This window comes from Vulpes lagopus, chromosome 12 (assembly GCF_018345385.1).
Source record: "Vulpes lagopus strain Blue_001 chromosome 12, ASM1834538v1, whole genome shotgun sequence".
In the NCBI taxonomy this organism is placed as follows: Eukaryota; Metazoa; Chordata; class Mammalia; order Carnivora; family Canidae; genus Vulpes; species Vulpes lagopus.
In genome coordinates this window covers 45806405-45820484 of record NC_054835.1, presented here as the reverse complement: position 1 = coordinate 45820484, position 14080 = coordinate 45806405, and the positions used below count along the sequence as shown (strand labels likewise).

The 14080-nt window shown below is 53.0% G+C and overlaps 1 protein-coding gene across 1 annotated transcript; it reads right to left on the bottom strand.

The window, feature by feature from the left end:
• Positions 1–2454: 2454 nt before the first annotated feature.
• Positions 2455–13772, bottom strand: LOC121474014 (angiotensin-converting enzyme-like protein Ace3). Its single transcript, XM_041726843.1, has 13 exons — positions 13611–13772; positions 13074–13232; positions 12736–12823; positions 12389–12532; positions 11403–11594; positions 11191–11288; positions 10940–11112; positions 10409–10632; positions 10141–10285; positions 8239–8337; positions 7635–7757; positions 3399–3583; positions 2455–2864 (listed from the first exon to the last, which is right to left on the bottom strand). Exons 1-13 carry the CDS (start codon positions 13770–13772, stop codon positions 2455–2457), a joined length of 2202 nt encoding a protein of 733 aa, XP_041582777.1.
• Positions 13773–14080: the final 308 nt, after the last annotated feature.

Here is a 14080-nt window from a genome sequence, read left to right as displayed (position 1 = left end):
AATCCCAGTGCCCATGCAGAGCTCCTAAATGGCAAGCTCAACGCGGCCCTGGCCCTGGGAAAATGGGGAAGGAGTACATACGAAGGTGTACAAAAAATATACACAATAAGGTACTTTCTTCAGGGGCCTGAGAGGTTTTTTTGTTTTGTTTTGTTTGTTTTTGGTTTTTGTTTTAGCATATAGGCACTGCTTAGGGGGAGAACAGATTGAAAACCACCTATTAGTGAGTGACCACTGAGAAAAGTGTCTGAGTACTGATTGAAAATGAATACACTAAAAGAGCAGATGGGAATGGGGTGAGGTTTATTGAAAGAGGCTTCTTAAAGAGGAGGATTATTATTCACTGAGCATCTCGGTGGTCTTGGAGCTTTGCAGAAGGTCCAATGAACAGTTTTGAGTCAGGCCTTGTAAGTCAAGCATTCACATGGGGCATACACCTTAGGCAAAGGCCAGTGGTGGAATCAGGGCAAGTGGGCTAAGCAGAGGCCTGGGAGAGGTGAGGTTTGGACAAAAGGGAAATTGATAAAGACCCTCAGATGCCATTTTGAACATCTAGATTTAATTGATGGACAAAGAAGTTCTTAAGCAGTTAGACACGAAGGAAATATTCCAGTGAAAGAAACTTTACAATGGCGGGTGGGGGAGAGAGGATGGACAAGGAGGCTCCGTGAGGTTTTTGCTGGAGTCCAGATGAGAGGCTTGGAGTCCCAGGCTGGGTGTGCCTTTGCCATGCAGAGCCACAATGCCTGATGGGGGCCTGGTTGGCCACTGTGGCTGGGGAATGGGAGGGCTGCAAGTGTGGCCTCCTAGGGGGGCAGAGTTGTCCTGGCTGCCCCTTGTTGGGGGGTGCAGGCTGGCTGTGGATGAAAGGTGGGGCTGTTTCTCGTGGGCTCTGAGGAAGGACTTGGGCAGTAGGATACTCATTCATTCACTTTCTCATTCAAACATTTTCCAAGTCTCCACCACATTATCTGGAACTGTGCTACCTGAAGACAGTAATACAGGGGACACAAGACCCTCTGGGTGTCTTGCCCTTACAGAGCTAACAGCTAGTAATGCAGATAAATGAGGACATTATAGCACAGTAAAGCAAGAGCAGTGACAGAGACATCAGACAAGACTGCTGTGGAGCCTGTAGCTGGCTTGGCCTCAGTCAGAACTCAAGATGAAGACTTCTTGAAACCTGGGGCAGAGGTAGGGTCCATGGAGATCTCAGCCCAGTCCCTCTTATCCCCTGAACTCTTGACTATTGGGTTCAGATCCTTAATCTAGAGAGAGCCAGTCCTACCTTTTGACCACCCTCCCACCAACTCAACTGTAGCCTAGTGCCCTGTCTCTGTGATTACTGGCTATGGTGCTTGTTGCCTCAAGACTCCCCTAATCTCTCACAGGCACTGATTTGCAGCCTCCCCAAGAGCTCCTTGGGGCCTGACTCCCAAACTCAAGGAGCCCACATATATTGGATGTGGCATCCCCATGGTGATAAGACCCAGGCTAGAAAGAAAGGGCTAGAAGGGGAAAGAGTAGAGGCCTTCTCTCTCTCTCTCTTCTCAAGTTTGTCCCTTCCCAAATGTCCTGTTACAGCTCTCTCCATCCTGTTTCCCCCTCCTCCACTGAGCCTGGAAAGGTGCTGTTTGCCCTGTGCTTGATTCCCAGGGCAACAGTCCAGGCAGCAGGTGTGTGTGTTGAACAAGGCCATCTCTGGAGCAGAGTGGCTGGAGATGAGCTTTGTTTAAATATTAAATAAGTCAATCATTAATCAAGCCTGGCTTGGTGCCCAGCTACCCACTGTCTCTATTTGGGAGGGCCTGGAGTGGGGCAGGGAGGGCCATGGGATAGTTTGTGAGGATACTTGCATCTCATAAAGCTGACAAGCAGCTTTTGGGGTTGGATTATGCAGCTCAACACAGAATAGACCAGAGAATCAGCAGAAAGATGTGCTGGATAGCATATAGAGCACAGTACTTGTGAACTGGGCACCAGTGATGTGTACAGAATGTCCAGTTCTACATTTTATACAGGGACTGAAGCAGTGTCCTGTTTCTAGCCAGAAACCTTGGGCACTGCAGTCCTGGCCCAGCCCCACATCTGGGCTCCTGAAGAAAACAAGACTGTGTGAAGAAGTCTGGGACATGAATTGGGGTAGGGGATGGATTGGAGGGAGACAATCACTGGGTCACTAAAACCATGGTTCCTGAGCCCTCCCTAGGGGAAGGAGGTTGGTCTGGCATCCAAGGTACACATGGACTCACAGAGTCAGTAGCTGGTGCACATGACTTCACATACATCAGTTCCATACACACAATTACAAACCCCCATGTACCCAGATCTGCCACAGTTGCACCCACTGCAGTTAGACACTATGCATGCAAGTTGTCCCCTCTCCAGCGCTCTAGTCCTCTCTGCCTTGGTCACCCTCCTCTTGCCCTCCAGCCTCACCAGTCATACGGGTGTCTAGTCCCAGCTCCACCATTCAGCTCTCATCCACGGAGGCTTCCTGTAGTGCTGCATGAAAACCCGAATGGTCAGGCCGATTGAGCACAGCATCAGGATGAGGCAGAGGCTTAGCAGGATCCACTGTCTTTTGGCAACTAGGCGGGGGTCCATGGCTATGCCCAGGAAGTAGGCCTTAGGCTGTGTCTCAGGTGTGCTGGTATCCCGGGAACCGCTGGCCTGGGCGTCCGTGGCCGGAGCATTGGTTGCCTGGGGCAGTGACTTTTTTTCCAGGAAGTATAGCCTGTAGGCCAGCACTAGGGCTGCCAGGAACATGATAAAGCTGAGAGCCAGCAGCACCCACTGCCCATATTTGGCCTGGTCAGGGTCCAGCTCTAGATTCAGAAATGCCACCTTCTCTGTGTCTTTTTCTGTAGAAGATACGGGAGTCTTACAGAACAGATAAAATGAGGAAGGGAGCCCTGGGGTGCCCCATGGAAATCAGAGTACCTGACTGCCACTGGCCTCCTCCCTCAGCCTCAGGCACCTACCTTCCAAGGCATAGGTGAGGGCATTGCCCTGGAAGGAGGGTGAGAAAGAGGAGTAGAAGGGAGAGGAGGGGGAGATGGGCATAGCTAGTGCTCCATCCCCATGGTGCCCAGTGGTGGCTCCGTGCAAGGTTCAGGAGAAAAGAAGCCCACCCTGTGCTCAGATGCCAACCTGGCACTCTAACTGAATGCTGTGCAAGGAAGCAACTGAGCCAGTGGCTAGGCCATGGGCCGTGGTCTTGCCAAGGCTGCATCAGGTGCAGATGGGGTCACGTAGGAACAATGCTGTTGTTTGTTGGAGCCAGGTCATAGACAGGCTAAGGGTTAAGGCTGGATTGGGGTGGGGACTGGCCCAGGGCAGGCTAGAGTAGGGCTTGCGGCTATACCAGAGCTGGCATCAGGGTCAGATTATCAAACCTTCAAAGGTACAGCTGAAGTCTGGCCAGCCCAAGATCTCCCCCTGCCGCACATTCTCGGTGACCAGCCAATTCAGCAGGGGCTTGAAGTAGGTCATGAGGGCCTTTGTAGACATTTGGGTCTGCCCAGTTATCTTCTGCAGGACTTCTGGCCAGGGCTTGCTTGAACCCAGCTTTAGGACATCCCTGGGAGAGTGGATACAGCTGTGAGGCTGTGTGGGAGCATCAGCTGGTGTTGCTGAGATTTCCTCAGTGTGCCCAACCCTGCCCTATGGCTCAGGGCATGATCCTGGAGTTCCGGGATCGAGTCCCACATCGGGCTCCCTGCATGGAGCCTGCCTCTCCCTCTGCCTGTATCTCTGCCTCTCTGAATCTCTCATGAATAAATAAATAAAAAATCTTAAAAAAAATATTCTAGAGAAGTTCAGGAGAAAAGACATCTTCCCATAGAGCTCAGTGCAGTGGATAAAATCACAAGCTCTGAAATGAGACTGACCTGGGTTCGAATCCTGTGGGGCCTCAGGCAAGTGACTTAACCTATCTGAGTCTCAGTTTTCATATTCGTAAAATGGAGATAACAGCACTATTTCCTCGGACTGGCATGATGATTAAATAGACACAATGCTGGGATCATAGTAGGCAGGCAATAAATGTTAGCTGCTTGTTATTGTTATTGCCACTGTGATGATTATTATTCTCCTGGACTCAGATAGGCATAAAGTCTTGAGGCGCTGTTTCCCATAAGGTGCTCTGTGTCAGTAGGGGAGGAGCCACTCCTTTCTGGTCTCATAGGGAGCGTTTGAGAGGATTAGGGAGATCGAGAGCGTGGGATGTGTTCTGTGTACTGCCTGGAGCACTGCACAAATGTCAGCTGTGTCTCAAAGTACTCCAGTGTTTGGTGGCAAGGGGACCAGCCTGAGGCTTGGTGGGGGTACAGAATGTGCTGAAGCCAGGGCTCTGGGCTGCTCCCCACCAGGGCCCCCTATGGAGGCAGTGGGGAGGCATTCATTGATCCTTCTTAATCTGTATCCCCATCTAACCAGGAGAGAGATGGGCTCTAGAGACCCACAAGTCAGACCATGGAGTCTAGACAAACAGGAACAGCTTCAAGATTCAGCAGTGCTACTTATGGGCCTATAACCTCAAGCCATCAACTCATCCCCTCTTAACCTCAGTTTCTCTATCAGTAAAATGGGCCCTATTAATATCCGCCTTTCACTGTGGTGCAGATCAAGCCACATGTTGGTGGTGAAAGAGGGCTTTGTAGCACGCACATATTTGCATGCATTGCTTCATAACCAAAGGAGAAAGATCGACAGGGAAACTAAAGTTTAGTGGACCCTTGACAGAAACCATGAGGGAAATACATAGTTAAGATCCTAGAGAGGGACACCTGGGTGGCTCAGTGGTTGAGCATCTGCCTTCAGCTCAGGGCGTGATCCTGGAGTTCCGGGATCAAGTCCCACGTCGGGCTCCCTGCATGGAGCCTGCCTCTCCCTCTGCCTGTATCTCTCTGCCTGTCTCTCTGGGTCTCTCATGAATAAATAAATAAATAAATCTTTTTAAAAAAAGATCCTAGAGAAGTTCAGGAGAAAAGTTATCAAGACTAAAAGAAAAACAAAACAAAATCTCACAACTAACTGCTGCAGGTAAGAGGATTTTATCAGATACTGGGTCCTGGGGGCAAGGAAGGATCTGATGGGGGATGAAATTTTCGACCTTTGGAAATCATCTACCTATTTGAAACAGTCCTTCAGGCTCGGTGGGACAAGAGGTTTGACTAAAGCCCAGCTCACAGCCAATGTGGCCAGCATGCGAGACTGGCAAAGGTAGCAACTGGTCACTTCCTGGAACCCTCAGCTCCAAGATGCCAGCTACGGGCCCCATGGACAAGGTCAGGCCTACCATGGCTGGCCAGACGAGCCAAGGGCTTTGGGAACTTGGACCAAGTCCACCTCAACTCTCCATTCCCAGCAGAACCAATCCAGAGCAATCACATATAGGAAGATGAGTCAAATTCTAAGATATATTAGGTAAAAGAGCAGCCAAGAATCTTGCCCTCCCTCTTCTCCTCCACAAGTACTCGTCCCCCCACACACACAACCTATATTCCACTCTGCTGCTGTCTCACTTCCCCAAATCTCACGACATCCCCCTTTCTCAGAGCCCTCTCCTCTGCCCTCTGCCCAGAAGATATCGAGATAGCATTCAAAGTCCTAAACGTGGAACTTGGGGTCTTCCCTGGAATCCAGGGGTTTGATGTCAATGTGTGAGGATGGATGAACAATGACCAGTGATGACTGGCAGGGCCTCTACATGCCTTGGTGCCAAGTCAGATCCTGTGAGCCTTGTGTGGCCTGGTTTGGTGGGGTGGTGGTAGGAGAGGGGAAAGTGAGGATGACGGAGGTCAAATGTCCCACCAATCAAGTGGTGAAGGCTCAGCATTAAAAGTGAGTTGATGTGTAGAAAACATGTCTGCTATTTCTTGCACACCTACTTTTGGGGACAGAGATCCCTCCTTGGTCGCCTGACATGACCTCTTCACCCTCTGCATGTTCACCAAAGCCCTTTCCTACTGCACCTGCTCCTTTCTTGTATTATGGTATTGATTTATCCTGTGGCCCATTGCCCCCTGCTGGACACAGGGTAGGCTGATTGGCATGTGCACAAGTGACTGTTTGCTGAATGAATAAATGATGGGCAGCTAGAGACACGAATGCAGAGAGCAGAGAGGCCCCTCATGTTCCACACATTCAGGAAAGCTCAAACATGGACAGTTGGCTACAATAAACCCCCATAGTGTGAAAAGATGGAAAAGCAAACAGACTAGGTTGATAATCAGCATGCAAGGTGCAGCCCTCCCTGGGAGCAAAGCCAGGGAGGGGATCAGTTCTGCAACGCCATCTGGCCTAGTGGTTACTGACAAACTGCGTGGTGGAATCACAAATATGCTCATTAAATTCACAAAGGATACCAAATGATGTGGCTATATTAATCCTCTGGGATAGAGGAGTAAAACTCAAGATGACCTTGACCAATTAGGGCAATGGATCTACTGAAGTGGGTTGAAAATTAGTGAGGAAAAGACCATGTCAGTGGGTGGCTGCATCTCAGTGGTTGGAGCACTGATTTTAGAGCCAGCAGACCTAGACCTGCTAGGTCTAGCTGCTCTAGACCGAGATCTAGAGACCTAGATCTAACCTCGGACCAGACCTGTATCCCTTGATTAGTGGAGGCAACAGCATGGATAAGAATGTGTTCTACAGTCCATTTGAGACTCGAAGTCTGATTTTGCATTTGCTAGATGAGTGATGTGCAATCACATTATTTCTCTTAGCTTTAGCTTCATTATTTATGAAATGTGGCTAATCATATCCACTTTGCACGTTATAAGCTGCTAACGTGAGACCTTGTAAGAGTGCTCCTGAGAGAGCCTAGCCTCTACTAGCAAATGCTTCCCACCATCGGGTCAGCCTCCCACCCTTCCATGTTTGCTTCAGGACCAAAACCAACCCCACAGAGGCAGGAATGGAAAGGATGGCTGGAGGCAAAGTGCAGGAAAAAAGATTTGGGGTAGGGAGTCGAAGTGGACTACATGCTGACCAGAGCACCCTGAAGGTTGGTGTGAAAGCAACCGGATCAGCCTGGGAGCTGGATGCAGGCACCTCCAAGAAGAGGTGGGAAAAGCAGTATGCACCCAAGGGTGCATCAGATGCTGCTAAGGGTAGGCAAGCACCTTGAGAGGAAAGGATGAAGGGATTCAGATGAAAGTCTGAAGGCTGAGGCAGGACTCCGGCAGTGACTTCCCACCTGGGATAGTCTTATTTATTGGTATGTGCGAGTGTGAGTCTGTGCATGTGGGTGCACATGTACACACGTGTGTGTATGTGTGGTGGTGACTGTGTGAAGTTTGCATATGAGTGTGTGCATGTATGTGGGTGTGAGAATGACTCTGTGTATGTGTGTGTGTGAGAGAGAGACAGAGAGAGAGACAGAGAGAGAGAGAGAGAGGGCAGGAGGGGCTAAGCCATTTCTCTTGACCATAAAGGGCTACACACAAGGAAATGGGCTCCAATTACTGTAGGAGAGACTACAGTATGACACAAAGACAAACTTCCACCAAACTATAAGGCTTGCTCAGGGTGCCTAGGGTGGCTTAGGGAGGAGAGGGGTCCAGGGACAGGCTTCCAGCCAGCAGCAGAAGAGTTGAGAACAAGTGAGGAAGGAGAGCACTCACTCCAGGAGCTTCCCAGCCTTCTTGGAGTTATAGATGTCACACCGGTGCAGTGGCCCTATATGGCCTGAGGCCTTGCACAAAGACTCGTGGAACTGGAACTGGAGCACGAGGCTGAGGAAGTACCTGGGTAGAGAAATGTGAGGGCAGGCTGGGGAGCTGGTGTCAGGGGTGGGAAGCCCAGAGCCATTTGGAGCCTGGCAACTCTCACATGCAGTGGTACGAGGGCTCCTCTAGGGCCCAGTCTTGCTGGGCAGAGGCTCCTCTGGCAAGGTCCCACCTTAGCCTGGCCTGAGAATACTGCAGGGGCTCTCCTTCCTTCTGAAGCAGCCCTTGCCTCCTCCTCTCCTGCTCTCCTCTTGGGGACAGCAGGGGTGCTTTAGAATATTCCCAACATCTCAGCCCTCCATGCGGGACCTGATCTAAAAGCCCAAATTATCCCAGGGTGTGGCCCTCAGGAGGCTCTTCAACCCAATGGAAGAGATGGGGGAGGGGGGACAGGGAGACCTTTGGATCTAGGGCCTTCCTGGAAATCCTCAGCCTGATTCCTAGGTCTCCAACCCCCAACTCCCAGAGCTGGTTCTGTTGGCAGGGCCCAGACTGTTACCGTAGGTAGGGCACACTGGCAGAGATGTGGAACTTGGCACCAGGATCAAAGTCCTCCTCTGTCCGAGGGATGGGGGGGCACAGTCCCTGGTACTTCAACCTGCCGGGGAGAATAGGATGCTAGTACCACCCAGCTGGGTTCTTAGAGCCTTACCCTTCGACGTATTTGCACAGCCATCAAAACTGGACTCGGTGGGCACAGGACACTTAATGCATTTTTAGAGATTAAATGAGTTGAAAACACATGGGATTGGGAATCAGAATCAAATAGTAACAGTAGTTAATACCGACTTCCTCTGTGGAGGAACCATGTTAAGACACTGACAGCCTTGGTTCTCAGGACATGGGAGGGAAGGGGCTGGGCAAGGTCTTGCTTCTAATGCTAACAATGGAGATGGTTACAGACCAATCAACAAGGCATCTGACAAGAAGGGCCAAGGAGAAACAGAATAGCATCTCTGTGGCATAGCACTGTTATTATTCCCATTTTACGGATGAGGAGACCAATGTTTAGAGGTCAGGGAACTGGTGGGAGGTCGTAGAACTAGTCACTGGCAGATCGCATTAACTTTCAAGTTCAGGTCTGGCTTTGTACTTCTGTGCTGTGTGACTGTGCAAAAGTTAATGATTGTCACTGATCCCTGTTGCAAAATGTTGTCTGTAAATGGGATAAAATGGTCCATTTGGGGGGAGGAGACAAAGCCTATGAAAGGTTCTCATCGTTTGATTGTTGGTGCACTGGTTGCCTCCAAGCCATCCTCTGGGGCTGCCAGACAGTCAGAAGGTAGCTCCCAGTTGACAGAGCCTTTCTTGTTCAGATACAGGAAGTTGCCACCTCTGTCCCTTAGGCCCTGGCTTCCATCATTGATAGTGGTGGGTGCCGTTGACCCTGGGAGAAAAGGGGCCCCTGCAAGTACCCTAGATGGCTGGTAGGGTTGCCCTTAGAAGGGTACAAAGTCAAGACTCTGCCAGCTTCACTAGTGAGGACTGGACTTGAATTTGGGGTGGGCGTAGGAGGATAAGTGGATAGAGAAAGGAGCACCCAGCTTTGCCACCCTGGGTCTCTGTGTGACCATGGGCTGGTCACACATTCTTCTTCTGTAAATGACCACGGGATGTTGCACAGGTTCAAAGAAATGTAAAGGCCTCGTGGAGAGCTCGCAGCCCCTTCACAGCCACTCCAGACCATGCTGTGACTGGAACAGGTCAGTCTGAGTGAGGCCTGGTGGAGGTGGAACGCCCTGGCCATGGGCACTCATTATCCCATCAGACAGCCAGTGGTTGGTGAGGAAATGCAACACGGATGCCCCTCACTCAAGAGTGGTGCTCCCTGACTGCTGGTGGGCTCTTTTGGCAGCCCGTTCTCACCTTGGACATGCCTGAGGTTGCTAAACCAGAGGCAGTTGTGCGTGTGTGTTGGGGCAGCAGGAAAAGGGGCGGTGGGCCTGCCTCTCTCCCATGGGGACTCCCTATGGAAAGGAAAGAGCTCAGCCGCCACGCTCCTGCTAGCCCCACTAGGAAGGGAATAGGAAGGGAGAGGAGGAGCAGGTGGGCCTCCCCAGTGGTCAATGTTTTGTTCTTGGAAGAGCCCAGGTGCACCCTCATGTGAGCTTCCCAGCCACCCAGGAACAGACAGGGCCACTTCTAGGGACCCTAGAGAGGTGAAGAGGTCTGCTCAGTGCTGGTGCCAGATGCAGCGTGAGGCCTCATAATTGCCCATGCTGGCCCTATCCACTGTAGTACGGACGCTTTTATCTGGTGACAGCAAACAGCCAACACTACCCCCGATGGTCCCCAAGTCACCAGTGTGGCACACCTAACACTGCCCTCCAAGGAGAGGCAACAGCATCCTACAGCAAATGGGCAGTATCCTTAAAGCTGCCCGGAAAGCCGTCCTCCCCACCTGAGGTTCCACCACTCCTGGTTGTAGACATCCTTCTGGATGGTGCCATCAAAGACCTTCCAGCGGAACAGGTCCATCAGGTAGGAGAAAGGGATGAAGGCGATCTTCTCCAGGGCAACGCTCATCAGGAAATTGACCTCCTCCTCTGGGGAAGGTGGGGCAGTCAGGGGGTGGCTCCTGGCTCTCCCTCCCTTTAGGCTTGCCCAGAGGGCCGGAGCTGCAGCCTCAGGCTTGGTTGCCCTGCTACGGTCCTCTTGGTTCCCGTCACCTGAGTCTTGGTGCTGGTGACTGAGAAGGCCTCTGTTGAGCAGGTACTTGTGGGAGGAGGCTGAGAGGGTGATCACTGACCCCACAGCCTCTTCAAAGGCTGGGTTGGCGCCTGCGCGGAAGATCACAGAGAGGTTCCTGTACTGCAGGAAGTACTGGATATGGCCCATCTGGTGGAAGATGGAGAGCAGGTCTTCTACGGTCACCTCGGTGCACTTCTTTATCCTAGGGTTAAATGGCAGGGGTCAAGGAGCATGGGGAGGCCCTGGGAGAAGGGGAGGTCTCTCTATTTGGACTCCATTAAGGGACTGGTGTAGTTGGGCTGGAGACCACCGAGGCCTTGGGTGCTGTCCCTTCTCACTCCAGGTCCCCCTCACCACGTGCCAGCTTGCATCCCCCTCCGCTGCCTGGCTCCAGTCCTGCTCACACCCCTCCTTACACACCTCCCAAGACAGGCAGACAGAGGGAGAGTGGATGGAGTAGAAGAAGAGTGAGAGTGGGGCAGGAGGCTGGTGCTGACGCAGGGTGAGACCTGAAGTCCCTGCCGTTGTAAAAGTCCCAGGCAGAGGCATGGCATTCCACCTCTCGCCCGTCAGCTGGCCTTTCCATCATCGAGTTTTTCCAGAAGCTGGGAGGGGTGGAAAGCATCCCCAGGGAGGTGAAGAACTTTTCAGCCTCTTCGAACATTTTTGAGGGCTTCCAGTGCTGTGGGGAAGAGTGGGTACATGGGGCCCTGCCCGGGGGTGCAGAGCAGGCAGGGGCAGACGGAGGCAGTGTACTAACCTGGCTTTTCATGATCTTCGTAATATCCTCAGGGGGTTTCTTCGGGAAGGGCAGGACCAGGTCTAAGATGTTGACCCAGGACTGAGCCCACATGTTCCCTGGAAGGAGAGTGGAGGGGCTCAGGGGAGGCAGGAGACAGTCTCTCCCTTTACCAAGTGCCAGCTGGGAGGCCGACTCTGCCCAGCCCACCCTGCCACCAGCTGGGGCTTTACCCAGAAGGTGGGCAGGGATGGGCCCCCTTGGGTCGATGAGCTCGGGCCCGTAGTGGCGATGTAAGGCCCGGCGCACGTAGGCGTGGAGGTTCAGGTAGAGTGGCTGCAGCTCCTGGTAAAGCTGCTCCAGATCGTCTTCTAGCGTTTCAGACTCATACTTGGACCGCCACAAGGCCCCCATGTCTTTGTAACCTAGGGCAGGAGAGAGGCACTCACCACCCACCCTCCCTTCAGCCCTGGCCTGGCAGGCAGGAGACGCAGGCACTTTTTGGGGGAAGGCACTTGACCCTCCTCCTCAGGGTCTTCATCTGCCAAATGGGCAGCGTGCCTCCCAAGGTCACCGTTCAGATTGGATGAGATCAGGGGTGGAAAAGCACTTAGCAAAGTACACCCTCGGTGCTCCTCACTGTACCTGGTTGTATAGGACCCAGGTAAGGCCTAGGTCCTCATACCCACCTTGAGCCCCACCCGTCCAAGCCCTAAGACCACTGGACTCCTTTCCAATCCTCCCAAAGACTGGCTTCTCCCATCGTGGGGCCTAGGAGGCTCTTTGACTTCTTGTCTGCCTTCTTTCAGGCCTTGGGGAAGTGTCTAGAGGCCTCCCCTTCTCCTCTCTCAGCATTTGTCCAGAGATGTGCATTTGCACAAATCTTGTCTGTCAGACCATAAGCCCTACCTAGGAGGGCAAGGCATCTTTTCTGTCTTTTCACTTATGTAACCTTAGAACCTCTCCAGGACCTGGGACACAGCAGGTGCTCAAGCAATGTTTGCAGACCAATGGTGAATGAGCCACCTTTGCTTCTCCCAACTGCAGGGCTCAGGGTCTCCATCTCCAGGTCCTACTACTGCCTTGACCCCCTGCAGACTCTGCTTTGCCTTTCCACCAAGACCTGTGCTGTGTGCCATCTGTACAGGGTGGGCTGGATGGGTTGGTGGCAGGGGTTTGGGGGGTTTGAGGGGCGGGGGTGGTAGTGTAAGGGCCTCACCGTTGAGGTTAGCAGCCTTGTTGCTGAGCTGCACATAGCGCTCAAAGGTGATACGGAGCTGACGACCCACAGCATCCCGCCAGCCCTGCCAGGCCCACAGCAACTCCTTCTGGTCACGGGAGGTAGCCATGACTTCTTGGAGGTCTGTGCCCAGAAAAGCCAAGGTAGGACCCACCCACTTCTGCTTGTCTTCCGCCCTCACCTGCCTAAAGCAGCCCCCCCACCCCCACTCTCCAACAAGTGAGTGCGGTTGGGGCAGGGAGGCAATGGGAGTCGGGGTAGGCTCGAGGACAGGGCTGCTGCCAGAGACTTTGCGGTTGGACAGGGGACTGGGCTTGGGTGCTCACCAGGCTCCAGGGGCATGCAGGGTCCCTCATTCAGGCACACCTGGGCCATGCTGTATGTCGTCTCCATGTAGGCCAGAAGCTGATTGTACTGCGGGAGCAGGTGTCACCTAGGGCAGGCCTGTGCCCTGGGGCCCACCCCAATGCTAGCCCCACCAGCTGGGAGGGGCAGGCCTGAGGCAGCTTCCCACCAGCCTCTGTTCCTCTCCTCCCCCAGAGGAAGCTCTGGCCCTGCCTGCCAACCTCCCTCTGCCCAGACACCCTGGCTTCTCGCCCGGCCAGCCCACCCACCCCTGGGGTGGGGAGCATGTGCCTGGAGACCTGGGGGCTCCGTCCATCACCTCCCGGAGCTCGTCCTGGGGCAGGGCCGCCTTGTCTATGTTCAGCAGCTTACTCAGCAGGCGCTTCACATCCGGGTCCTGGAACCTGGAGGTCTTAAACAGGCGGGCCCGGGTGCCAAAGTACAGCATGTGCTTGGATCTCTCTGAGTCCTTGTGCAGCTGGAATGAGGGTCTTACTTACTTACCATGTGAAGGTGGTGGAGGGAGAAAGGGCCCACATCGAGCTCCAGGGTCACGCCCACCCCCCCAAGCCTCCTTTGAGGGTTCAGAATCACTGAAGATTTGCTACAAGAAGAGAAGGAGTCTGGGTCCTTAAAAGCAAGGAGATGATATTTATGAGGGGAAAGAAACATGAGATTCTTGCTCAGAGAGCTTTGGGGGCCACCAAGAGGCCCAGAGCTTGCAGCCTGCTTTGACATGTACTTTAGGGATTCCCTCTTTCCTCTAGGTCTGGACAGGGGCAGAAGATGTGGACCCTCCCCCAAGATCCCCGAGAAGAGCAAGGAAGAAGGGGCTGGAATTGAAGTGGTATCACACCATCTCCTCCCGATTTTTCTTGGTGATGTTGGTGACATAGTTCCAGGTGGCCTCCATGAACTGGCTCCACACAATTTGGGCAGTTTGGTCATAAAACTGCAGGAACGCCTTTGCCACGGTCTCATTGTAGAACCTGCCTGTGGAGAAGGAGGTGGACATCATGATGTCCCGGGAGGGGCCTGCCCCCGACTGGTCCCCTTGTCTGCTCCCATATTTCTCCAGGTCTCAGCCCCACCTAAGCTCTGATGACCTTGGTACTGAGCCATGGCAAGAGCTGCCCATAACAGAAGAGAACAAGTAGGAAAGGTCCATGGCAAGTCCATCTTGTGCCCATGACCAAGAGAACAGCAGAGCTGAGTGAGGCTATGGGCCAATCAAGGTCCAGCTCCATATTGTGACATCAGGGGCTGAAGGCTTAGCCATGGAATGTCAGAACTGGAAAACCCCCACCCACCTTCTGGTCTAGCTAT

Excerpts from the sequence above, each read along its gene's own strand:
- LOC121474014 (XM_041726843.1), bottom strand. The coding sequence starts at position 13,772 with ATGATGTCCACCTCCTTCTCCACAGGCAGGTTCTACAATGAGACCGTG. Across the intron at positions 11,289-11,402 it reads CATCCCTGCCCACCTTCTGG|GGAACATGTGGGCTCAGTCC; the intron begins GTAAAGCCCCAG and ends CTCTCCTTCCAG. Across the intron at positions 2,865-3,398 it reads CTTCAGCTGTACCTTTGAAG|AAAAAGACACAGAGAAGGTG; the intron begins GTTTGATAATCT and ends TATCTTCTACAG.